The 27,078-nt window shown below is 42.4% G+C and overlaps 1 protein-coding gene and 1 long non-coding RNA gene across 2 annotated transcripts; both read left to right on the top strand.

The window, feature by feature from the left end:
- The first annotated feature begins 499 nt into the window (after positions 1-499).
- On the top strand, positions 500-23,155 carry LOC133049285 (uncharacterized). Its single transcript, XR_009691283.1, has 4 exons — positions 500-639; positions 1,902-2,049; positions 2,464-2,518; positions 23,003-23,155. It is a non-coding gene; the product is annotated as an uncharacterized LOC133049285 (long non-coding RNA).
- Positions 23,156-23,172: 17 nt separating this feature from the next.
- On the top strand, positions 23,173-23,496 carry SERTM1 (serine rich and transmembrane domain containing 1). The gene has a single exon (XM_061133319.1). The coding sequence runs from the start codon at positions 23,173-23,175 to the stop codon at positions 23,494-23,496; it is 324 nt and encodes a 107-aa protein (XP_060989302.1).
- Positions 23,497-27,078: the final 3,582 nt, after the last annotated feature.

The following is a 27,078-nucleotide window of genomic DNA, read 5'->3' as shown; positions in this document are numbered from 1 at the left end:
CGCAGCTCAGAGCTGGGCTTCCTGTGATGCTCCGAGACTCGTGGTTTGGAGTGGGGGCTGCGTGGGATTCATAAAAGGGGAAGAATTGGCAGAAAGTAGATGCTTTTGCTTGCAGAGAAAGGTCCCCAAGTCCCCAGAGAACTGCGTCGCCTCCCTCAATGCGCGCGCGCGCACACACACACACACACACACACACACACACACAGACACACACACACACGCGCGCGCACAAAAGTTGAGGCCATCACATCTGCCTTCCCCAGATGGGGTTCCCTGCGCAAAAGCCTCCTCCGGCTCCAGGATTTTCCGACGCTGGCGCAAGCTCCTCCCTTGCCAGAGCCTGGCTCCAGTCCTAGCACCGAGTGCCCGCCCGAGCAGAGGCTGGGGGGCGGCGGGGAGTGGGCCCCGCTCGCCGCCATTGGCTGTGCGGCTGTGGGGCGGAGGGAAGCCTCCCGCTGCGCCCGCCGCCCGCCGGTGCGCCCCAGCCGCGCGCAGCACCGGTGCGCTCCACCATTCCCGCCGACCGCTTCTCCTGCGCAGATCGGCGAGACGCGGGGCGTCCGCGAGGAGCTCGACGCAGCCCCGTCCCAGCCCGAGCTCGGGAGTCGGCGAGGGACATCCGCGCGCCCCGACCCGCAGGTCAGTGAGGGGCTCCCGACGCCGCCCGCGAGCGCAGGCAGAGGAGTGGGAGCTGGGGAGGCGCGGGGTGCCGAGGGCTTGGAGGGGGCTCGCCCTGTGCCACCGACACCCCGACTCCTCTCCTGGGGCGGCCTCGGGTCCCAGAGGCTCCGCTCCCTCCAGAGCCGCCTCGCAAACTCTCCCCGGCTCCCAGCGGTTGAGCTCCTTGTTCTGGTCACCCCCGAATGTGTCCCCTTTGTGCAGGCAAGCAGCCTCCGCTGCCCGTCTCTGCCTATTCTCCGGGTGACTCCTCGGGGCTACAGCAGGACGCCGTGTCCTTGGTCCCGGGATGACCCGCTTCTATCCCGGACACGAGGCGCCGGGGAGGTCTGCCCTCGCGTCTGCGGCTGCAGAGATGGGTTGATTCCCCCGCTCAAGTGCAGGCACTTCTACACTTTGCGGAGCGTGTCTCTCTGGGTGCACGCTCGCCTTCGCGAGAAAGGTTATTCTTGCCTTTGCGGTGTGTGCGGTCACGCTCGTGCGTGTTGGGCGCCCACCTGGATTTCTAGGGTCACCCCTCCCTTCCTGAGGACTCGCGGCGCGCACACTGAGCGCCCGCGTTGTACCTTACCTGCCTCGCGTGCGTCTTCACCGGTCCCCGGCGGCTCCAAATCCGAGTAAGTTCTACTGGCGCGGAACAGGCTGCCGTTCCCCAGCCGCGGTTTTCCGAGTCCTTGTTCTTGGAAAACGCACCGGCTTCCTCCCGGTTTTCCCTGATCTGATGAGACGCTGGAATCCCGCGTTTTCCAGCCGAGGTCCGTGGATCATGGGCAGATGGTCTGATTTCTAATTGAGGAGGAAGGTGAGTCCTGCGGGGAGCATCGGACTCCTCCATTCACAGACTCGTCTCGTTGGGTCCCAGGCCAGGTGAGCGGGCTGCACCCGCTTGCTTTCCACCGCCAGGTGCCTGGGGCCCCGCTGTTCCTGGGTTTGGTGCCAGACTCCAGGGATGGGGTCCGCTTCTTACTGTCCTTCATTTCCTCTGCTTAAAATTTCCTTTGGAAAATTCTGTGCTGAAGTAAGCACTTGGGTGGTTCTTTGCGGGCGAGAATGGGATCGGATGGCTGCAGGACGTCTCAGCCTTCGCATTTAATTCAGCCCAGACTACAGGTGCCAAGGGCGGGAAACAGGCGGCGATTATGTCCTGAGGATTCCCGGGCCCACCCTAAGGACAACGCCCCGAAAGGCCTTTTTTTGTTTGTTTGTTTCGTTTTGTTTTCCAGGTGCTTTTCACTTTAGATTTTACAGATTCACTGTCAAGACAGTTGCTTATCAACAGGAAAAGAGGCAAAATAAGTGATAGCCTTTTCTTCAAAGGTTTACCCCCTAATGCATTAAGCCCAATACATCCTCCTTAAAAAGACAAAAAAGGTATATTTAACTAGCTTCTGTGTTTTAGCTTATTTGTGATCTGGCTCCGAGGCATGCTTAAATATATTGGCACTATTTTGCTAAGTATAAAGGCATTTTACCCCCACCTTCACCCCTGCATACACACATGCACACCCTTTGTAATCTGCACACAGTTGATCTGTAATGTATTGACAAATGGCCTTTTGAAGTGCTAGTGAGGCTGTCTTGCATCGACACCAGCCCCACAGAGGATGCCCCAGTCACCTTCAAATGCTTGGCATCACGCATGGGGAACCGTCTGCCAACCTCAGAAGTAGTCTGGGAATAGTGAGTTCCAGAAAATGGGTGGAGTGTTCCATTTCTGTGTTTGGGTTGGAGGCTTATTATTTATTTGGCTTATTTATTTACTATCTTTGATTCCTCTACATAAAGGCAAAGCGCTTTGAAGAGCTCACCCTTATGGTTCTCTAAAGAAGCCTCACTGAAGGTAAGATCCATTCTGTTCTCCCTGTCACTGGTCAGTTCAATTCAACAGATTTTCCTGGATGTCTGTGATATAAAGAGATACATAATGTGCTGGTGTATGGCATCAGATCTATCAGAGGGCTTATTCGCAGGCTTCCTGAGTATTTTTTATATGTTTCCTTTTTAATGAGGGCAGATGAAGGATGACAGAGTTGATTGGTGAGAACTAATCATTAAGTAAACTTTGGCCAATGCATTTATGCTAAGAATAAAGGATTAGCCCATCACAGACAAAATTCTCTGATTTGGTCTCTATTCCAAATTAAGTCTCAGCCCATTTGATAATACTCCTTCTCTGGGCTTACTCTTCTCCCTGTACTTGTACTTTAATATCCTTCTTTTTCCTTTTTTTAAAAAAAAGTTTGTAGAATCTATATATTTAAATATATTTTTTAAGATTTAGTTATGAGGTAAAAGCAAAAAGTAAAACTATGGCTGAATTTTTGTTTTTTGCTCCTTTGGGTTTTTAAATAGAAATTTAAGAACCTGAAAATTATGAAAAGCCTTTGACATCAGGCACTATATAGGTCCCACTTGCCTGGACCATGTTAACCATGAGCCATTCAGTAAATATTTGTTAAAAGAAACTAGAAGCCAAAAAATAGTGTGCCAGAAGAATGCCATTTTCTTTAGATAGATATATATGGAACATACTGTACTATTACATTACTGCATCAATGCAAAGCATCACAGACTTAACTTTTATGGACTGTTTCATTATTGTTCCTAATGACAACTAAAATAATAATAAAGTCTTTAAGTTAATTAATGAAATTAGGGAATCCAACAGAGAGGAAGCTCAAATTAAGTGCCTGACTTGGCAGGATTCCTTTGAGCTAACAGATGTACCTAGAGAAATCAAGCCAGAGGCCTAGATACAGTAATCCATGATACCTGCATTTGGACCAGCCTTTGATGCAGAGCTGGGGAGTCCATTAGTACATCCACTGGCCTTTTCAGGTCCAGGGTAGTAGACTACTGAGCCACATTCTAGGGCCTCAGCACCTCTGATTCTGACTTGTGGTAGATGTCTCTGTGGGATCGAGTGTTCTGAGAAGCTCAGACACAGAATGACTCCTTCAAGAGTTCCCTATGAGTAGAATCCATGCTCACCTTTGGAACCAAGACACAGTCATTGTTTAGTCTACACTAAATTTTGGCAACAAAAAAATGAGGGTTCTGAATGGTCAAGTAGCCATATACAATTTAACAGCATATCTAAACATGAAATGGCACAATCTAGCCAAAACAGTGTCAATATTTCAACCCTCTGAATTCACATCAGGAACAAGAGAGACTGTCATAAATACTTTCTGAGTTCCTAACTTTTAAATTGTCATCTATTAAGTTGTGATGGCGTCACTGACTCAATGGACATGAGTTTGAGTAATCTCCGGGAATTGGTGATGGGCAGGGAGGCCTGGTGTGCCGCAGTCCGTGGGGTCAAAGTTAGACATGACTGAGCGACTGAACCGAACTGAGCTGAAGTTGTAACGGCTTCCCAGGCGGCGTTGCTGTTGCTAAGTCGCTTCAGTCGTGTCTGACTCCGTGCGACCCCATAGACGGCAGCCCACCAGGCTCCCCCGTCCCTGGGATTCTCCAGGCAAGAACATTGGAGTGGGTTGCCATCTCCTTCTCTGAGGTGGTGCTAGTGGTAAAGAACTCACTTGCCAATGCAGAAGACATAAGAGACATGGGCTTGATCCCTGGGTCAGGAAGATCCCATGGGCATGGCAACCCACTCCAGTATTCTTGCTTGAGGAGCCTGGTGGGCTACAGTCCGTGGAGTTGCACAGAGTCAGACACAACTGAAGTGACTTAGCATACATGCATAAGTTGTATTAAGATGGGAGATCAGTCTCTTCCCTGGTGGCTCAGACGGTAAAGCATCTGCCTACAATGCAGGAAACCCAGGTTCGATCCCTGGGTCGGGAAGTTCCTCTGGAGAAGGAAATGGCACCCCACTCCAGTACTCTTGCCCGGAAAATCCCATGGACTGAGAGCGTGGTAGGCTACAGTCCATGGGGTCGCAAAGAGTCGGACACGACTGAGCGTCTTCATTTTCTTTCACTTTTCAGTCATTCCAGATTTATGATTTGTATAATATTACAGGCTTGATCTTGATGCTGACATTATTATAGACAATAGTGAAAAGGTGTGGAAATTATAAGCCTATAATAGTTGTTAAAAAGGGTAACGTAAGAAGGTAACAGACCTGAATACAGTTTTTGATGGGAAACAAAAGGATAGGTTGCTGTTAAGAACCTATTTCAAACTCGCAAAGACAAGAAGTTGACTTAAATCACAGTCAAAACACTAAAGATATTCATTCGGGGAACATATTTGCCCCCTGGGGTAGCCAAAACAGCAGCTTTCCTTTGCCATGGTCATCTAGTACTCATCAGACGTGTCTGGCAATTTACCAACTATTGCCAGTCATGCTGGTTTGGTTCTTACTCACTTTCACTTTTCCTGTGACCAGGATTATAGCAGAGGGACTCTTCTCATTTCTTAAATAGAACATTCAGAACAAGCTGTAAAATGCAACTGTAACAGAAAGTACAGTCACGTCCTTTTGGGCAGGTTGACTTACTGGCCTCAGCCTGAGAGTCTTAAACTTTGAAATAAAAGGTTTCATATGAACCACTTTAAAGGCTTGTGTTAAGCATATACATTACAAAAAAGAAGGAAAAGGGAGAAAGAAAGAGTTCTGAGCTTAATCAGTAATATTTTACTGCATAAGTTATTGTTAAATTTTATTTCTATTTCTTAATGAAAATACCTGTATTTTCATATTAAGATTCATTTTCTTGTACCAACATTCAGATGCAGACATACACAAAATAGAATGTGAACATACCCATAATATCACCTGCTAACAAAACCATATGTTAGAAACCTGGTACATAACCTCTTATCTCCTTTAGTTTAGTTTGGTTTGGTTTTTGCATGTCACTAAAATTGTGTGTGTGTGTGTGTGCACGTAGCAGCAGTAGCCAGGCTGGTAATTATTTTATAAAAACAGAATCATACTATGCACAACTCTAAAGTTTACTTTTTGACTGCCAGACATGTGCAGCGTCTTTCCATGTTAGAAAACATAATTCTTTTGGTTATACCAGAATCCCCTATTTGTACAATCTTTCCATCATTTGTTTAACCAATCCTTGACTCATTGGTAGTTCCAGTGTTCAGCTACAAAGTACATCTTTGTGCATGCACCCTTTAAATTTGTCTTATTTTTCCCCATAGGGTAAATTCTCAGAATTTATTATTTATATTATTGACCTATAATGCTGTGCATTTTTTCAGTAAAACAGAAAGGACTAAGTAATTCATCCAACAAGTAGTAGATATTCCCCACTGTGATCCAGAGTATCTTCTATATGCCCAACATATTTTTTGCACTTAAAAAGATAATTTTTATTGTTACTTAACATCCATAGTGAAAGTACACAAGTCATAAGTACATAATTTATGATTTTTTGTGTTCAATTTGAACATACCCATGCAGAAGGAACCCAGGTCAAAAAATAAAATATTTACCAATACCATCTCCTCATGCCCCTCACATGCCTTGGCAACCAATTGATTATTCTAACAATTCCTCATGAGAAAGTCATTGGTGAGCTTGTTGACCTTAGTTTTCATGATTCAAGTGCTAGATTATGGGCACCATGCCATTTAGATTGACAGTGTAATATTGATTGATGCTTTTCAGACCTTCAAAGATTCCTTGTCAACAAAGGTGGCCTGGTTCAACTGAATTAGTTTCCAAGAGCCTTCATTCTGTCCTCATTTGTCATTTCTATCAAGTTTGATCTTATATTTATCTATTGGACCCTGCCTGGCACATATTTCGATTGATATCATGAATTAACCTCTGGATAACAAAAGAAATTGACTAATTTGTTTTTCATCTGATTTCCTATTGCTGGCCACCCAGGCCAGCTGAGTTAGTTGGATTTAAAATTGGAAAAGGAGTCCTAGGCTCTCATTTTGTGGCTTCTGTCTCCTTCTGCCTTCTTTTTCCATTAGGAGTATAATCAATAACCTTCAAAATTCACTTAACTTTCAGAGACATCAGTTTCTTGATTTTTCAGGACTTCCAACTCCTTGATTCTATTTTTAAAAAAATTATCCTTTAATGTATAGTTAAATACATATAACTTACCTTTCATAGAGGAAAGTCAATATTGAGCATAAACATAGGAGAGAAGGAACGAGTTAGATGCATGAAAAGTGTCTTAAGTTAGTTCAGTGAATGAGAAGAGACAATAATTGCTTCTTTTGTGCTCCTCTGTTTTCATCCCCTTTATTATTTTCTAAGACGCGGAAGTCTGGATCAGTTTCCTAACACAATACCGAAGGGGAGATCACTGTTCACATTACCATGGCTGCGATCAAGATGAAGTGCTACTCAAAGTACAGTTCACGCACCAGCGCTTGAATTGTTAATTACTCATTCACCAGGAGAGATGGAACTTGAGCCAGAATATAAATCAAAAAAGGCATGAAAGCACACTTTTTAGTTTGGATGATTTTTCGGTAGTAAAACCTTCTTGATGAAGGAAGCAGTGCTTTGAAGTTCCTCTTCTCACAAGGACTCATAACCCACCTATTCCTGAGGGAGTCAAGTGGCTTATTCGAATAGTAGCACTGATCTCTAAGGTGGGCTTTGTAGTTAAATTGAGAAATTTGTAAAAATGTAAACATGTTTTCTTCCTGTGCTCATTTTCCACTGAAAAAAAAATTTTTTTTTTTTTGAGGGGAAGGTATGTTTAGGTTTGAGATAGAGTGACTAATAGCACCACAAAACATGGTGTTCCTGTATGCAGCTAGTTATAATACCCTTCCCTACAGTGATCAGCATAGTGCCCTTGACCATTTTTACTTCCACAGATGAGCAGAGAGACAAGGACTGTGATTGTAAGAGACTTGGTAATTTTCAAAGAATGGGATTATCATAGACTTTAACTTTACATTAAAAAAAAAACAATGCATCCTGTTTCCACATCCAGTCACATCTTCACTGATTCACTATGGTAAACTCCCTTTTGATTTTTATTGTTCTCTTCAGAATACATTCATTCCAGCCACTCAACTACGTTCATGATAATATATTTCAGTGTTGACAGCAGATTCCTCCATTATCCTGGTGGACAGGAAGCTCAATAAAATCTTTGTTGAATATTGTTGAGAGACACAATTGCTTGATAAAAGTATGGTCCAAGTTTGCTCTGGAGCATGGAACTATTCATTTGATTGCCCTAACTAAAATATTTATAAATTTAGGGCATGTTCATCATTTTTTTTTTTTTACTATTGAATATCTACCCTTTGCCTAATCAGTATGATTTAATACAAGATCATTTATTCCTTCATTCAATAAATATTATTGTGGATCCAAAAGTAGAATAGATTGAAACTACCTCTCCAAGAAGCTTCAAGTTTCTCATTTCTTTTATCCTTTGATTCCTTCTTTCCTTCAAATACTTACAGAGCATCATTATAACAGAGATTGCTGATTCATAGATAGAAAGATTAGTCCTCTATTCTAAGAGTACATAGTCTATCAAAGCAGACCAGTGGGTCAACAAATATAACAAGTATAATAAAATGTGAAAAATGCTATTGTAGAAACATATAGAAAGTATCCTGAGAATACAGAAGAAGGAGCCAGAAATTTGCTTAGAGAAAATAGGTAGGGATTTATATTATGAGTGAATTATTAGATGAGGCAGAGGCAGGAAGGTATGCGGAGTATTAAAGAATGAACAAATTGGATTTGGGATGGAGTTGGGGAGAAGACATACCAATATAAGAATTAAATATAAGAATTCAAAATATATGGGAAATCCAGGTATATAGTTTGATATACCTGGAACACCATTCTCAGGGACAAGAGAAAAATGAGACTGGAAAAGTAGCATGTAGCTATGTAACAAGGGACATATAAGGTAGGTAATACAAGAAAGGTTTTTTAGAATTTTTAATCAAGATGGTCACTATAAAAATATGCATATGCATTAGACTCATGCACATATAGTAATATTTTATCACCTTACCTTACATAGTACATGGTTAACAAGTTGTTGTTGAGTGAATCATTGATTGTATCAAAGAAGAGTTTTCTTAACCAAAGTCACTACCACTATCCCATTACTTGTATAATGAGTTGTTTTATCCATTAGGGGTCTTAAGTTAGTCTTCATGTCTTTATTGCCCCTCCCCTAGTCCCTCTTGAGGGCTTCCCTGATAGCTCAGTTGGTAAAGAATCTGCCTGCAATGCAGGAGACTCTGTTCAATTCCTGGGTCTGGAAGATCCGCTGGAGAAGGGATGGGCTACCCACTCCAGTATTCTTGGGCTTCCCTGGTGGCTCAGCTGGTAAAGAATCCGCCTGCAGTGTGGGAGACCTGGGTTGGATCCCTGGGTTGGGAAGATCCCCTGGAGAAGGGAAAGGCTACCACTCCAGTATTCTGGAGTCACAAAGAGCTGGACATGACTGAGTGACTTTCACTTTCACTTTAGTCCCTCTTGAAACCATTTGTGCAGGTTAAAGTGACCACTGGGCAGGACTGTCCGTATATAATAGCACCTCATCATGCACCCTAAAGGAAATCAGTCCTGAATATCCATTGGAAGGACTGATGCTGAAGCTGAAACTCCCATTATTTTGGCCACCTGATGTGAAGAAGTGACTCATTGGAAAAGACCCTGATGCTGGGAAAGGTTGAAGGCGGGAGAAGGGGACGACAGAGGATGAGATGGTTGGATAGCATCACTGACTTAATGGACATGAGTTTGAGTAAGCTCCGGGAGTTGGTGATGGACAGGGAAGCCTGGTGTGCAAAAACTCAGACATGACTGGGCGACTGAACTGAACTGAATGCTCCAACTTGTCAGGGAATGTGTGTAACTGTATCAGTAGCTCACTCTCATTCCTTTAAACCTCACTCTTGTATGAAATTAAAGCTAGCCAAAAACATGCTTTACAACCTTCTTTCTTAGCAGTGCCAAAAGAGAGTTTTAATATAATATATAGTAATCCATGCAGTTCTCCATTATTCAGAATTTGACTGCTTTAAAGTCAGTTTCTTATACACCATCATAACCTCTGCTGTCATAGTGAGTCAGTTAGTAGAAGGTAGATTATGCTACAGTACAAAATAAGCAAGTAATCTCAGTGGCTTAAAACAACAGAAGTCTATTTATTGTTCACACTAAGTGCTCACACAACCAGCAAGGGGTGAATGCACTGGCTTTGGTCACCCAGGAACCCAGATTGGCAGAAGCTGGCCCAACCTCACAGTTGTTGCGGCAGAGGGAAGGCATGTAGCAAATCTCACATGTGTAAGAAAGGTGAAAGTGACAGTTGCTCAGTTGTGTCCAACTCTTTGTGGCCCCATGGACTATACAATCCATGGAATTCTCTAGGCCAGAATACTGGAGTGCGTGGCCCTTCCCTTCTCCAGAGTATCTTCCCAACCCAGGGATCAAACCCAGGTCTCCCGCATTGCACATGGAGTCTTCATCAGCTGAGCCACAAGAGAAGCAAATTCACACAGCAGAAGGAAGGCATGTGGCAAATCTCACGTGTAGTCTTACATTTTATGCCCACAAGGGACGCATGTAAAATTTTCTGCAAATTTTATTGATCAAAACAAGTCATGTGGCCACCCTAGTTTCAGAGGGGGCACAAACATGCAGCCTTACAACATGTCTGGACAGAGGGAAGGACAGCAGAAACGTGAGCATCACTGATGACCACAGGTCTCAAATTTATTCCTCCTTTGTCTTCAACCTCCCCGGAGAGAAGAAATGGAATGAACAGAAAATTTGGAGACATGGGGATGTAGATTTGAATTCCAGTCCGGCCTCTTAAGTGACTGGGTAACCTTGGGCAAGCTTTTGAATTCTCTGATCCTTAATTTTCTCCTTGGTTACAGCAAGGTAAGGAATAATAATAACTACAGTACAGAGATGTGAAGATTAGAGAAAATACCCCTGTACCACACACACACACACACACACACACACACACACACACACACACACACACACACACACACACAACTAGTATGTGCTTTTATTGAATACATATCAGCTGCTACCATTCATTGTGTTACTGTCTCTCCAAACTCATTTGTCTGGGCATCCTTTCTCCTGTACAAGCATGTCAGATCCAGCTTCCTCTGCCTGTCACGTTCTGAAGACCTCCTCTCATTCCATAATGACGTGGGGATCCCCGCACCACCCCCTGCCACCGCTCATCACTCTTCTGGCATGATGTTGCCTCTACACCCAGTGCACACACACTGAAATAAAAAAGCACTTAGATGTAAGAGAAATGAGTGATGTGTGAATGTGTGCTTCTAAGGGTGTTCCTACAGCTTTAATTAAGCAACACAGGGCACACAACCTCAAAGGGTAAAGTGGAGAGCTCAACCTTCATAAAGGACAAAGCCAAAGTCTGTTAAATCTTATATAAAAGATACTCGAGATTTTCATGAGTAAAGCCATATTTATTTGTACTTTTCAAAGAATGTATAAGTCTTATATAGGCCATCAGTGTGGTAGTCTGTTTTCTACAAATAATGATTAATTATTTTTCAATTTGACCTCTTCCCATTTTTTTTTTCTCTTCCCATTTTTAAAAATGAAATACATTCTGGGAGTATTGGAGCCTACATTTGTTTATTGCTTCCATATTGTCTTTGACAGATTTTGGTCCTGGGTTGTTATCTTAAACAACAGGCTGCCGGGGACTTGATTTCCTCTACATTTGATAGTCTGCCATATCATGGTGTTCCATGTTACAAGGAACACGTAGACATTCTTTTTGTTAGCCAGACTTTTGAGTATATGGTGCTGCCTGAGAGAGAGAAAGGAAGGATGAATGAGAGAATGTTAAGGCAAGCTCTGCTGCTCTGTTTACACAAAGGATTAGCAGGAGGACCATGGGAAGTTTCGGAGGGAACATGCTTTCCTGATGAAGGACACACTGTCCTCATTTCTGTCTCCTGCCTTCCCTGGTGAACTTAGGAATCCTGGTAGAAGAGTAATTTCAGAGCCCTGAGAGGGCACTTTGTCTCCTTATATGGTTGGTGTTTTATTTAACCTCTGTCTAAAATCTGACTCATCTGGTACTCATCAATTTAGGGTACCTACCTAGAGCCTCAGTCATATGATTGCTTATGACTGAAGAAAAGCACTGTTAATATCAATGCTCCATATTTTAAAAAAAATTGGCAGCTGCATTTTTCAATGACTAGTTTCATTCTTCGGAGAGGGCAATGGCAACCCACTCCAGTACTCTTGCCTGGAAAATCCCATGGATGGAGGAGCCCGGTAGGCTGCAGTCCATGGGGTCACTAAGAGTCGGACATGACTGAGCGACTTCACTTTCACTTTTCACTTTCATGCGTTGGAGAAGGAAATGGCAACCCACTCCAGTGTTCTTGCCTGGAGAATCCCAGGGATGGGGGAGCCGGGTAGGCTGCCATCTATGGGGTCACACAGAGTCGGACACGACTGAAGCGACTTAGCAGCAGTAGCAGCAGCAGCAGTTTCCTTCTTTAAAAATTGTTTATTGGCTCCTATTTCAAAAGATGCAGACCCTGGATTATAAGAGAGTTCATGTATTTGGGTTTATTCCTCTTGCCACAGTAGAAGGCTCACCCAGACCTGGGTGATCATGGAGGTGGCTGCTAGATCTGAGTTGTAGGGAGCATGAGTTCTTTGATCTGCTGAACTTGGAGTTTGAAGACTGTTTGATGCTTGATACCTAAATCAAGTCTCCCACTTTTGCTGAGTTTATTTGCTTCTGTGTTTCCTGTGGGCCTTGTGTGGAACCTGGACCTCATGGGCTATTATGAGTCTCAGTGACATTCCCCAGAGCCTGCCAACACACTAGTCCTCAATAGAAAATGACTCTCTCTTGGATCTTGAGGACATTATACTAAGTGAAACAAGTCTGACCAAAAAACAAATTCACACAATCTCACTTATATGTGGAATCTAAAGAACACAAAAACAAGCTCATAGATAGAACAGATTGGTTGGTGGGAGGTGTGTGAAATGTGCAAAGGTGGTCAAAAGGGATAACAGACTTCCAGTTATAAAGTAAGTAAGTCATGGGGATATAACATTTGTCATGTTGACAGTAGTTAATACTACTGCATTGTATATTTAAAGTTGCTAATATCTTAAAAGTTCTCATCATAAGAAAAAATTACAACTGTGGGTGGTGGCACATATTGTCTTCTTATAGTGATCCTTTTGCAATATACAAATATCTAATCATTATGTTGTACACCCAAAAACTAATACCATGTTATATGTCAGTTACTACTACTATACTAAAGAGTGGTGCATGCTCAGTTGCCCAGTCGTGTCTGAGTCTTTGCGATTCCATAAACTGTAGCCCGCCAGGCTCCTCTGTCCATGGGATTTCCCAGGCAAGAATACTGGAAGAGGTTGTCATTTCCTCCTCCAGTGGATCTTCCCCTCCCAAGGATCAAACCTGCGTCTCCTGCATTGGCAGGGGGATTCTTTACCACTGAACTACCTGGGAAGCTATATGTCAATTATATCTCAATTATTTTAAAAAAGAAAGAAAACTACTCTTTTGTGAATCAGGATACCTACAAAGCCCCTCCCTTTGACTGGGCATTTAAAGTGCAGGAAAGATATCCTGGGCTGCCTCTGAGGATGACTGATGACGTAAGATGAACATCAAACATCTTATGTTCATCTGGAGGTCCAGACAGAGATTCAGACCAGTGACTGGTGGAGTGAAGTCATGAGCAAGGCTGGCTGGCCAGACACCATTCCTGGTGTTCAGGCAGCCTGTCCTGCCACTATGGATCTAGTTCTCTAGGTGCATTAAACCTCCTCTCTCTCATTCTCTGAGACTTCACTTCGTATCCAGCTCCCTAGGTATATTAAACGTCCTCCCTCTCTTTCTCTGGGACTTCATTTCCTGTACCTCTGAGTATCATAAGCTGATGGTGCAGCAAATATTTGAACTTCTCCAAAGCCCACTGAAAAGTCAGGCTTAATCACTGTATTTATTTAGAAGCTCCTAACATTTTTTACTGACTCACTGCATATTATACCAAATATATTTTCTTAATACCCTTGGGGATAAACCATCTTTCCCTAACTTATATGTTAAAGATAACCAATCCTACTGAAAAACTATGAGAATAATAACAATGGACACCTATATATCCTTTAACTAATCAACTGCTAATATTTTAACACATTTGTTTCATCATCTTTTCTTTCTGTATGTGTGTATGTACTTATTTTTTTTCATTTTGGCTGAACCATTTGAGGGTTAGTTGCTGCTACTATGACACTTTACTTTGTACATGTATTTCCTAATAAGCATAACGTTCTCCTATATCACACTTAAGAAATTTAATATTGCTATAATGCAGTTATCCAATGTACAGTCTATGCCCAAATTTCCCCAGTTGTCCTAATAATGTCCTTTATAACAAAGCTTTCATTGCATTAGAGGATAAATCTCGACATCTGCATCCTACTTTTTCTTCTCTGAGTATTCATCTGAATACTAAATAATGTAATACAGCCAAAACTGGATGTAGCCAAAAGTTAGCCTGCCTAAGCTGCCAATTACCAAGCATTATTATTTTTAAATACCCGTTTCACTGTGGAAAGCATCATCATGCTTTGACTGTCAGCCATGGAGGACTGGAAGAATGAGAATCCTTTAGTAGAATCCATATGTATGAATTATGCTAAGCACTGGGCTAATATCCAGGAGGATTGGGCAATGTACACACTATGTAATCAACTAAGGTTCTATTTGTAGTTGTATTATGAGGGACGATGGTTTATTAATTCAAGTAAATGCTTGGTTGAAAATGTCATCAGATGGAAGACTCTGTGAGCTTGAGTCCTTGCTGGGAAATGCAGGACTTAAAACACACATACTTGTCATATTCCAGTCCATTTCTAAGAAGAGGCTATAAAACATTTTAGTTTAAACAAATACATGACTATAGTTGTCAACAGAGAAATAGAAATAAATCGTGGCCTGTTTAATTAATTTGCTAATACTGAAGTTCTTTTCAAACAAACTATATCATCACTTTTTTTTTTCAAACTGTACCTGTACATGTGATTTTTATAGATAAGAGAATAGTTTGTTAGGTTTTGGCATATTCTCAGGTGCAAATTTTAGAAGTGGATATATTAGATAATTTATCTTCCTGTCTTCCATATACCTCAATTACAAATATATTTTAATGGAAAATTAAGTTGGGGTTTAATTTATGAAGTGAATAAAACATTTACTATATATCCATTCTTATAAGCTGAAAATTTATAAGACAGATGAAAAATTATAAGATAATGTATACACAAAACAATAATAGACAAATACAGAAGCATATGCCATCAGAAAAGTTTTCACTGAACACATTAGCTTAGATACCTATGGGAGATGGAAGGAAATGTAGAGAAAGAGGGATCAGGTTAGTCACAAACAGAAGAATGTGCATTTAAAAAGGAAAAATAACAATAAAAACAAGAGAATAAAGAGTGGCATTGGTCAGGAGTTGTACAAGCTCATTTACTTTCTTCTTACGCTGCATGGTCCCAGTGGCCCATAGATGCCTACTTTAGAGGAATCTGCTTAATTTAGAGTGGACTTTATCAAAGCTTATAGAAATCCCATATTTCCAAGCTCTTCTCTATCTCCTTAGAACAGTTTTAGGGGCACTCGAAGGCCCCTGGAGCCTGAGAGAGTCGAGTGGGAATACCTTGTGGTCTACCTGTAAAGGTTTAAAAAAGTGACTTATGGCAATTGCAAAATTAAGTTTACAAGAACAAAATCTTTCTAAATATCATACTCCATAAGGAGACTGTTAGGAGCATTTCCTTATTGGACAAAAGTTAAACTTAATACAAATTTTAAATTGTGGGGATAGAATGAAAGGCAATGGGAAAGGAGAAAATGCCATTCTCCAGCCAGAGCATCGTTCTCCAACCAGAGCATGGTTGAGAATTTTTTAAAACATGTCTCGTCTTATTAAAAATAAGCAAGCAGGTTTCCCTGGTGGTCCAGTGGTTAAGAATCTATCCTGCAATGCAGGGGACACAGGTTTGATCCCTGGTCTAGAAGGATTCCACATGCCCCAGAGCAACTAAGCCCATGGGCCACAACTAATGAGCCTGTGTCCTAGAGCCTGCTCACCACAGCTAGAGAAAGCCTTCGCACAGCACCTAGAGAAAGCCCTTGGGCAGCAAAAATAAAAATTAAAAAAATAAGATTTTTTTGTATACTAGTTGCTCCAAGAATTTAAAAAAATACATGTATTTTTTCTTAATATTCTTCTAAAAAAATTGGAAATGATCAGAGCTGAGTGGAGGAAGGGAGTTGCACCTCAAAGTCCTCATTAAAAATTCTGTAACATCTTGAAAGGTCGATCTTGCTTCTTCCCATCTTTCTTCACACTGATTCATTTCAACCTTGCCTGTGATCTTCAAGTCATTATTTCTCTGACTGTTTGCTTTTTCTTTAAATCAAGTGTTTAGCCAATAATCTTTTTTCCTGCTCCCTGAAAGTGACTATCATGTTCTGCTACTTCTGAACCAGTTCCTGCTTCCTTCAACCTTTAAGTTGCCACTTTTCTCATTTTGATTTGATTCGTTGTGTTAATAACATAGATGGGTCCAATCTTCCCAAAGTGCACGGTAGACCCCTTCTTGGTCTTTTCTAAACATCATTAAAAAATCATGAAAATACTATGCCTAAAACTGGTTTTATATTTGACCTTTTTAATCCAGAAAATGGGGGCTTCCCAGGTGGCACCATAGTAAAGAATACGCCTGCCAATGCAGGAGGCGAAAGAAACTTGGGTTTGATCCCTGGGTCGGGAAGAGCCCCTGGAAGAAGAAAGGACAACCTACTCCAGTATTCTTGCCTGGAAAATTCCATTGACAAAGGAGCCTGGTGGCCTATAGTTCATGGGGTTGCAAAGAGTCAGACACGATTGAGAATGCATGCATCATGCATCATTGTCCAGAAAATTATCCACTTAAACTCTCTTTTTTCTAAGGGTGTATCATTTAAAAATAATTATTCTTACTAAGGCAGAGATTTTGACATAAAAATATTCACAACAAATGTAGCAAAACTTTATTACAAATAATAGTTTGATTTTGCCAGGAAAACAGTGCTATAGATGCAAGGGAACTCATATCATATAGATGCAAGGGAACTCATATTGCTTTTGAGGCTGTACAAGATAGATGGTCAAAACACTTAGGTTCCTATCTCCTTTTGAAATAGTTTCTTGTGTTTTTTATTTTTTAATTTCATTCAATCTACACTGTTTTGCATATCAAGAAAGGTATATTCTGAATATTCTGTGAATTATACCTTATGTGGATAACTAATTTCTAAAGAATTGGAACAAAATAACTAGCCTAACATAAAAGTATTCTGAAAATAATTTAATTATTTTGCTGAGGAAATATTTTACTGAGCTGGAGGCTAATCCAGAGAGATAAAAGCCATCACTGAGGTAAAGAGAGATAATAAGGGATTGGACTGAATCCAAAGCCACCTAATGACCTACCCTAGAAACTGGTTTTGAAAATAAATCACAGATACTAAGCTGTTATTCCAACATTTCTTTAATTTCACCAGAGTACTATTAAAAAGTTCTGATTACATTTTCTCATCATTCTTTTGAACCACAGATAAAGAGGACTGTTCATTTTAATTTTTTGGCTGCCATTATCCAGTCCAGGGGAGTTTCCCAGGTGGTGCTAGTGGTAAAGAACCCATTTGGAATGCAGGAGATAGAAGAGATGGAGGTTCCATCCCTGGGCTGGGAAGATCCCCTGGAGGAGGGCATAGCAACCCACTCTAGTATTCTTGCCTGGAGAATTCCATGGATAAAGGAGCCTGACGGGCTACAGTCCATGGGGTCGCAAAGAGTCGGACGCGACTGAAACAACTTAGCACGGGTGCATCCAGACCAGACTATGAATTCCAGGGTGTTATTCAGAAACTTCATCTCTCCACACTTCTTTTCATGAAATGGCTCTCTAATTCCACATTGAATAGCAGATAGACTCAGTTTTTTTCTGTTCTTGGTTTTATTTTTTATTGTGCTGACACAGGGAATCATAATGAGATTCCACTAATTTTCACACAAAATTCTTCTCCCAAAGTGCTGTATTGACTAAGCAGGAGCAGTTCGTAAATAAGCAAATATATGGCAACCCACTCCAGTATTCTTGCCTGGAGAATCCCATGGACAGAGGAGCCTGGTGGGCTATAGTCCATGGGGTCACAAAGAGTCAGACAACTGAAGTGACTTAGCATGCATGCATGGATGGGCTTAATCAGCTTTGAATAAGGTTAGCAGTAAGATAATAAACTTTATTTTCATTATTGCAAGTCCAGGGGTAAGTGTTTGCCATTGACTGCAAGTGAAGATTTAAATGTAAATGCGTGGCAAGTATGTATTGTCAGCACCTACCTTCTCTTACCTAGAATGACCTAAAAGGCCACTAGGTGAAGAAAAAGCATTAAGAGAAAAGAAAATCATGCAAATTGTAAAGGAAAGTTCAAGGTCCCGTATAAAACCTGTTCTTTTCTAAGTAGAACTAAAAACAACTGTGCTAAGATATGATAAGTTCCCCTCCAGATTCTGGAAATGGTAGTTTCTACCTGTCCTACAAAGAGGGAGATCAAATATATCATCTAAAACTATTCATTACATTATATAATTAAATTTTACATTTGTAGACCTGGAAAGAGCCTTTACCATGCATGTTAATACTGTATCAAATTGTTGCTAATGGTTTGGGAGGCCCACCTTTTGGAGAGAAAACAGCAGGGCATGATAAGGATGAACTGTTAATTCAACATCCCAACAGCTAGGGCACTCTTTAAATAATGTCCACAAGGGAACAAAGCAGCTTGTCCCAGTTTTCCACGACAACAACAACAACAAAACCTTTCAAAGGGTTGCTATTCACATAGAAATGTATTTAAATAAAGGTCAGAAACTCAGAGACTGCTGTGCCAGAGCGGAGGCTGACTGTAGGCTGGGTTTAATCCACCACTGTACTGTAGAAGTCAAGGCCCTGTCAGAGGCCCCTCCCACAAGCTGGCCGCCCAGGGGTCTTGCAGTGCTTCTGGGAGAGCACTCAGGGATGAGGGCTTATCAGATCTTCTTCCTTTCACCAAGCCGGAAGGTACACACACCGGAGAGAATGTTTTGCTCCTCCAAAGCTTCACAGTCCTCATAATCACCCCATGGGAAGGAACGCTTCCATTCTCTCAGAGGAGTCACAGAGGCTGGGAGTCACAGTGACAGGCAACAGAGACTCGCCCCCTCCACCAGGCCTGCCTTGTCTGTGTGGTTCCTCTGACTCCCCACCCCACTGGGCTCAGGTGAGATCACACGCCCGTCCTTCCTCGCTTCAGGAGGTGACTGCCGTTTCTAGATTTCTTCCCAGCACGTTTTTTTATTCCAAGAGACAAAGGGATAGCTGGCTGACCACGAACTGAAACATCTCCCCGGATCTTCATTTATAATGTGATCTCTCTGTCTCTTCTCCCTTTCTCAAAAAAAATCACTTTCTGAGAACGGGTCAGAAAAAAAAAAAAAAGCATCGCATTCCTCACATGGCTTTTAAGTGCCACGTGAAATGAGAGTCTGCTTCTGCTGCCCCTGGATGGGTCAAGGCTATGCATTTCAGATGAAGTTGCTTTCTTTTTTCCTTTGAACCTAATCTGTTTGGGAGAAACAGCCCAAGAAGCAGCATCTTGAAACACACTTGTTTGATTTTGTTTCCACAGTACCACCAACAGCCTCATTCAAACTGCTCAGTGCCTAAATACATACACTTTGGGTCATCCTCAGCATTATACACAGACTCAAAACATTCACCAGAGAGAAAGAAGACTTATCAATTTTTAAGAAAATGAGAAGTCATGTCATCAAGTTAAAATGATTCTAACAGTGCGTACACTCTATTGTTTCAGACTAGAAGCGTGGAATGAAGTTTGTAGATCTGTCATTTTAAATTAGATAGTATTCTGAAAGTAATAGTAAATCTAAAATATTGGGGGAAGGATATTTAGAGAAGATATTTAATTGTGAAATGTTGAATAAGGATGCAAGTTGTCATCTGTTCATTTCTACCATTATCTCCCAAGGCCACTTGGAAGGTCACTTTCCCCAAATCTTCTCAGCCTCAGTTGCCATAAACTCTTCCATAGACATTTGAGGCTCACAATGGGCTTTTGTCTCAAGGAAGGTGATCTTCAGGAGGTGAAAAGTACTCTTGGAATATTTACATTGTAAATAGATACCTTGGATTTAGCAATTGGTCTGGGGGCCAGTTGTGAGCTCTATCGTTGAATTGCGAGTGACAGATTCGGAGCCTCCAACCCCACCTCCAGAAAATGATACAGAGCTGGGTAGCAAAGGTGGTTTTTAGAAAACTCAGCTAATTTCAGCTGAATGTATCACCTGTACGTGTCAGAATTATTGGATTAGCAGAGACCTGGAAGTCCCTCTAGTCTTTCGAGGGACCTATATCTACTGGTCTTTTACTTGGATGGCCTTTTATTATTTTCAAAGCATGATTTTGGACACAGTGTCACATCCTAACTTAGGAGCTTGTGGAGAGGTAGAAAAGGTATCATTGGACAGATGAGAAAACAAATATCAAGACTGAACTGTGAGCTTGTCCAAAGTTAAATGGCAGGTAGGAACTAACTGAGTGTCATCATTTTCTCTTCCTACCCCAACTGAGGAAAGTAAGAATACGATTCAGGCATGGGTTCCTCTCTGTCCTCTGTTACTGACTAGCTATGAACCCTGAGTAAATCACAATTTCTTTGTAGATCAGTTTCCTCATCTGCAAAATGGGAATAATAATTCCACTCTGCCACCCCTACAAACTAGTTTGTGTGAAGAGCAACACAAAATGCACAGCCCCTACCTTCTTACCGATGCCAGAAAAAGAAGATGTAAAATCATTACTACCAAAGGATAGGAAAATTGAGACCGGATGGTATAAAAGGTATAAGTCCTGGCTTATCTTCTAATTAGATACATTTATTTTTGCCATATCGATCAGCATCTTTGTTCTTAGTTTCCTCAGCTAGACTTAGGAGGTCTTACCAGAACATCTTGAATATTTCTTTCCATTCAGTCCACACGATTCTTTCCTATGCACCATGCTGTCTCTGAGAGAAAGTTGCTCGGTTGTGTCTGACTGTTTGCGACCCCAGAAACTATACAGTCCATGGAATTCTCCAGGCCAGAATACTGGAGTGGGTAGCCATTCCCTTCTCCAGGATGTTGTCTCTGAGATGCTGCTATTTTCCCTGCAGATGAATGGCTAGGGCACTTATCTGCTGTATAAGGCATGGTGTTACTACCAGATCAGTGGGACACGTTTGCAATCCTGCTGTGATTCTCTCTTTTTTTCAAAGGATCCTTAGGAGCCTATAGCAGCCTAATGGAATTAAAATCACCAAAGTGTAATGAGGAGTGGGAGTCTCATTATTTTAAGAAATACTAAGAGCTTGTCCCGTGGCCTCCTCTGAGGAGTCCCTGAGATCGTTAACTGGCTTGACTGCCGCTAGGGCAGCCCTCTCAGAGGGTCCCTCCTTCTTGGGGATCATTAGTGCCACTCAGCTACAGCCACAGGGCCACTGTCAGCCCCTCAAGGAATCAGTCACTTAATTAGATTTGAGGAATGGAAGGAAAGGCAAGTTGTCGAGGTATAATGCAGTGCAGAGGCTAGGGAAAGGGAAAGCCAGGGTACAGAGGATGTTTTTTGCATCAGCATTTCACTACATCTGATGCAAGGGAACCTGGAAATTTACAACCGAATGGTCCAATGCCATAAAGAGCTAGGAAGAGCATCTTTGCTGGATTTGAGGAAAGAGAGTCATCCATAGGAGGGATCATTCTCCCTCAGGCTGCTTCCCTCGCCCCCACACGGACTAGGCAGAAGCTGGCTGGGACTTCTCCAGTCATGGACGAGAGGGTGGTAGAGACACACGGCACCCACACCCACGCCTGGAGCCTGCAGAATCACACACCTTCCCTCCCAGGGTGCCTGCCTGGCTCCGTCCACTTTGTTTCCACCTTTCCTCACAGGGACCACATAAGGAGGGGAACATGGCCAAGAGCATTTCTTTCCCTGCAGCCATTCACACACATCACACATATACACATGCACCTCCCGCCTCACACACCACATACCACATACACACACACCACACTACAACCACACCCCCATATATACCCCACATCCCACACACACCATCCCACACACACATACACACACAAACCTCACATACCCCCACACCCACACCACACATATACACACGCACTTCCCCCCTCACACACCACACATACACACACACACCACATACACACACACACCACACTACAACCATACCCTCCATATATACCACACATCCCACACACACCATCCCACACACACACACACATCACACATACCCCCCACACATACCACACACCACATACACATACACCCCACACACAGATGAACCTCCCCCCCCACACACACTGAGTTCATTTTGGCCCAATTTTAACAATTCAGAGTGCTTCCCTGTCTATTACCTTGATCCCTGCATAACACAGTGTGCAGTTAGGGCAGTACTACACTATTTTACAGATGAGAAAAATGAAGCTCAGAAGCTAGGCAATTTGCCTAACTTCCCAAAGATAAAGGAGAATTCAGGCCTCAAACTTAAGGCTCTTGACAGCAAACCTAGTACTCTTTCTACTATTAAGAGGAAGTCCAACTTTTATCAATCTAAAGGTTTTTATTCAGTGCCTAAAATATGCAGAACAGAGTAGAGAGGTAGACCTAACAGGAAACAAATATGCAGGAATGGCCCCGAATCCCAAAGAGATATGTTTTTATAAACAAGTCAGCAAAGTATGAAAAGCAAGCTTACATGTGCAGTGGTTCTCCAAAGCATGCTAGAAGGAAATACTGGTCAAAAAAAGTTGTGCTGGTGGGCTGGACAGTGCAGGGAATTCATTTTCTGGAGGAGGAAGGTTTGCAGCTAACTTTTGGGGTCCTATTCTCAGAGCAGGCTTGGAGCATCTGTTGAAATCTCAGCAGATGGAACACACCAGAAATGTACTTTCCTTTTTATTTTGGAGAAACCTGGCACCTAGGGTACTATGAGATCAAATAAAAGTGCATTTTTATGTCATCATTTGTAACATAAAGTCAGGAACATTACACAAAAGTGACTTCATTTTTTTCCCTCCCTGGTGGATTTTTATAATTAAGCCTTGCTGAAATGAAAACTGGAAATGAGAGTCAATGTGACTTCTTTCTGAATAACGCACTCAGTTGTTTGGGGTTTTTTGTTTGTTTTCGCAGTGTCAAAGGACACCTGGTACCTGCCACCTTTGCTTGGAAACTGAGAAGTTGTGTTGTGCTGCAGTGTTTGCTGATGCTATCACGACAGAAGGAATGCTGATTCTGTCCCTTTTAACGCCTGTGTGAAACTGACTTTTCATACACTGTGCATTCTGTGACCTTCCATAAAGATGTCTGAACCTGACTCTTCCTCTGCGTTCTCGGGGAGTGTGGAGAATGGAACTTTCCTCCAGCTGTTTCCCACATCCCTGTCCACATCGGTGGACCCGTCCTCGGGCCACCTGTCAAATGTCTACATCTATGTGTCCATATTCCTCAGCCTGTTAGCCTTTCTGCTCCTGCTTTTAATCATCGCCCTCCAGAGGCTCAAAAATATCATCTCCTCCAGTTCCTCCTACCCGGAGTATCCAAGCGACGCTGGGAGTTCTTTCACCAACTTGGAAGTCTGCAGTATTTCCTCGCAAAGGTCTACTTTTTCAAACCTTTCCTCCTGAATGGAATAATCCTTCAGTGCCGTGGTCGCTGAAGTTTTCCCTCAGGGGAAGTATCACAGGAAGCAGGCACCTCGGGAAAGAAATGCCCATTTTGTTCTTTCTCACCAGTTAGACCTTGTTCTCCTCCTCCTTCAGCCCTGATTTCTTTTTCTGTTCATGATGCTTTTAGTGTGAATGTAGGAGTTGATGCTGACAGAAATGCTTGCATGGTGAAGAATTTCACCCAGATCGCTTGATGAACCTGGAGCTGGCTTCTCAGTGGGGCAGGCCACCCTGTTGGACACCGGAGGCCTAACTCACCTGAGGCGGCCTTGCAGAGGAAGCTGGATCAGGGCTCTGCACTTTTGTTTCTCTTACAAAACCATGAAACCAACGGAGCCAGCAGAAACTGGCAAAGTGAAGTCTGAGCTATGTAGAAGATATTTTACATATTGAAAAGATACAGTGAAAAGCACCAAGTTTTAAAAAAAAGTCAGTTTAGATTTCATGTATAACATCTCTACAACCAGAGGCAAAAATATGCTAAGTGTTTTATTTCATTTCACTTTAACCAATGAAAATCACATTTATTGATGAATTAAGTCATATATGGAGAAGTTCTGGAAGACTTTAACTTTTAATAGCAAGACAAATATGTATTATGATGCCATTTGTAACATATTTCTGCCTCTTGGGGTTTTTTTCCTACTTATGTTATAGTCTTAATGACTCTATGTTTGTGGAATTGTTTGTGGAATTCTTTGTGATAATTGCTGTTGCTATTACTAAGACAGGCACCAGAACAGACACTGGAAATTTTTATTTTGTATCTATAATTTCCATCAGTGGGAATCATACATACGGAAAATACTCATTTAGTTGTATTTTGCACAGTAATAACTCCTCGTGGTTGTGAAAGTATGTTCCTTTATTCAGTTTCACAGTCTTCATAAGCTCAGTGCAGAATTATATTGACTTCAAAATGTCAGATGTCTGTTCACTCACATGAGGTTGCAAAACTTAGAAGACTCCATTGCTAAATATTTATGTTGTTATATACTCTGTGAATGTTACATGTCTCTGATAATTCATTGTTGTGTGTTACCATAAGACTCTACATTAGGATTCCAGGATGTGGATTTATGTTTAAAATTGTAAACACTCACATTGGGTAGGGGGCTGCTATACTGTGGTCAGCCAAGCACACTTGAACTTGGGGCTTTGTGCATGAAAGGAGGCACTCTGGAGAGAATAGACATGGAATATGGAGGGACTCAGGTTGCTCCCCCGCAAAAAAAAACTAACAAAGCAAGCAAAGAGTAGCTTTGCTACTTTGCAGCTTCTTAAGAGTAAGAATTTTAATATAATTTTTGAAATCAGTGGTCCACCGTGTAAACACTGAATGTATTCATCCTGCAAAGCCTCTGCAATCAGCATGGCCCCATCTGCCCAGGGCAACTGGACACTTCTTATCTAAAATATTTAATAATCTGGAGTGGTGGGGCCTTCAAGCCACCCTTTGGTTTGGTTGCGTGGCTTCTGGAGTGGGATAAAGAATGCACCAGTTTTACAGGGCATACCTTTGTCATTCTAAAATGCTGAGAGAGATGCGAATTCACAGTGGGGATCAGAAGGTGTTTGTTTGTTTTTTTAAATCCATAAGCCTCGCTGAAATCCAACCATATCAGAAGGTTTATGTATCAAAAATCTCCCCAAACACTAAAAGACCTGCACAGAGTTGCAGCCCTGAAATGTATAATGAGTGAAAATTTCCCGTTTGCTGTCATTTAAAGCACAGCAGTGTGTTACAATGTTATTATGTAGTATAAATGCTGGACTGGAAAAACTCTGCTATTTTAGACCATTATTAGCATTCTCAGTGTGTGTGTGTGTGTCCGTACACAACACAGAATATATAATATATATATATATATATATATATATATATATATATTCACACCCTTCCCAATTAAGAGTTGTGTGAAAGCTGCACAGGATTACAGAGGCATCTATATTATCACTTTTGCTCTTTGATTAATCTTGTGCTATTTTGGTTACCAAGGAAAAAAGGACTCCGATGAACTGATTTTAAAAAATAGAGGAGAAAATTTGCGACATGACAGTATAATCTGCGAATGATCTGTTCTAAGGGGGTAACTTTACACTGTTTTCTTCTGGGGGAGATCTAAAGGCTTCTAGGACTAAAACTAATTTTTTTTTTTTTTAATTTTCAGGCACATCCCTCCCTTCCCCTACCCCCCTACCCCCCTCCACGATGGTTCCAGCTCTCAAGGTTAGTGATTGGGAGCAACATTCAAAGACATAAAATAGGGTTTGTTACTCCCAGCTTGTCAGGATAACACACTGTACCACCTGAGATGAATTTGTGTTAAGAAGTTCAGGAAGGTTGGAAGACTGGTTTATAAATAAAGAAATCAAGCCCACTGGAAGCCTGGCTCTTCTCTTGTTTGTTCTCAGTGAGGCAGCCCACAAGCTTCTCTCCTGGGAAGGCTTTTTCCTTCGAGTCCTCCCTGAAGCAGGATCAATAAAGAGTGGTCAGAACATCAGCCTTTCCCCACCTCTGAAGGGTCCCTTCCCTCTGGGGCAGTGAGTTCCAAAAGTCCCTGATAAGAAGAATCACCTGGATGCTTGGGAAATATTCAGGAAATATTCCTGGGCCATAGTCCAGACCTCAGGAGGGAGCCAGAGAACCGGTATTTTTAACAAGGACCCTGGGTGATGCTCATGGTCAGTGAGACACACTGTGGCGGAGGAAAGTGAAAGTGTTAGTCACTCAGCTGTGTCCAACTCTTTGAGACCCCGTAGGCTATAGCCTGCCAGGCTCCTCTGTCCATGGGATTCTCCAGGCAAGAATCCTGGAGGGATTGAACATGGCTCTCCTGCATTGCAGGTGAATTCTTTACCATCTGAGCCACCAGGAAGCCCAGGGTCACATATATTGCCTGAGCGTATTTGTGGAGACGAGGGAGGTTTCCCCTCTGGACTATTGCCTAAGTAACTGCTGTTTCTCTGAGAGAAGTGTCCCCTTCCCCCACACACAGCTCACAGCCCCACCCATGAGGGAGGGGCTGAACTCCAGGCCACCCTCCCTGGTGGAAAACTGCTGTCATCACATCGGGCTCCCGGGAAGGGGGGTGTGAGAAAAGCACCTCTTTCACAAGACTGTGTGCCTATAACAGACTAGGTTAGAGGATGGGGGTCACTGACGAGATTTATCAAATGACAAAACATGTTTTTCATGGTATCCTAACTAGATTATCCCCACAATCCAAAAGAAAGCAATAGCGTATGAATGAACCAGTGAATGAAAGTGAGACATTCTCCAAGAAAAATGCCAGTGTCTAGACGGTCTGCCGTCTAGGTCTGCTGCTTAAGGTTTGCTGTTCCCCACCCAAGACTCCCACTTCAAACCAACACCAGGCCCACTGTCCTTCAAGAAGCCCTCTAGGAACCGTCCTACCTAGCAGAGCACAGAGAACTCACACTTCAGCACTGCATTTCCCAGGGCCTGAGTAACTCAGGACAGAACAGGGTGCGTGGAGGAGGTGGGGGGCGGTTCCAGTGGGTGGCTGGGGGGAGGCT

This window comes from Dama dama, chromosome 30 (genome assembly GCF_033118175.1).
Source record: "Dama dama isolate Ldn47 chromosome 30, ASM3311817v1, whole genome shotgun sequence".
In the NCBI taxonomy this organism is placed as follows: domain Eukaryota; kingdom Metazoa; phylum Chordata; class Mammalia; order Artiodactyla; family Cervidae; genus Dama; species Dama dama.
This window is presented reverse-complemented; position numbering and strand designations above follow the sequence as displayed.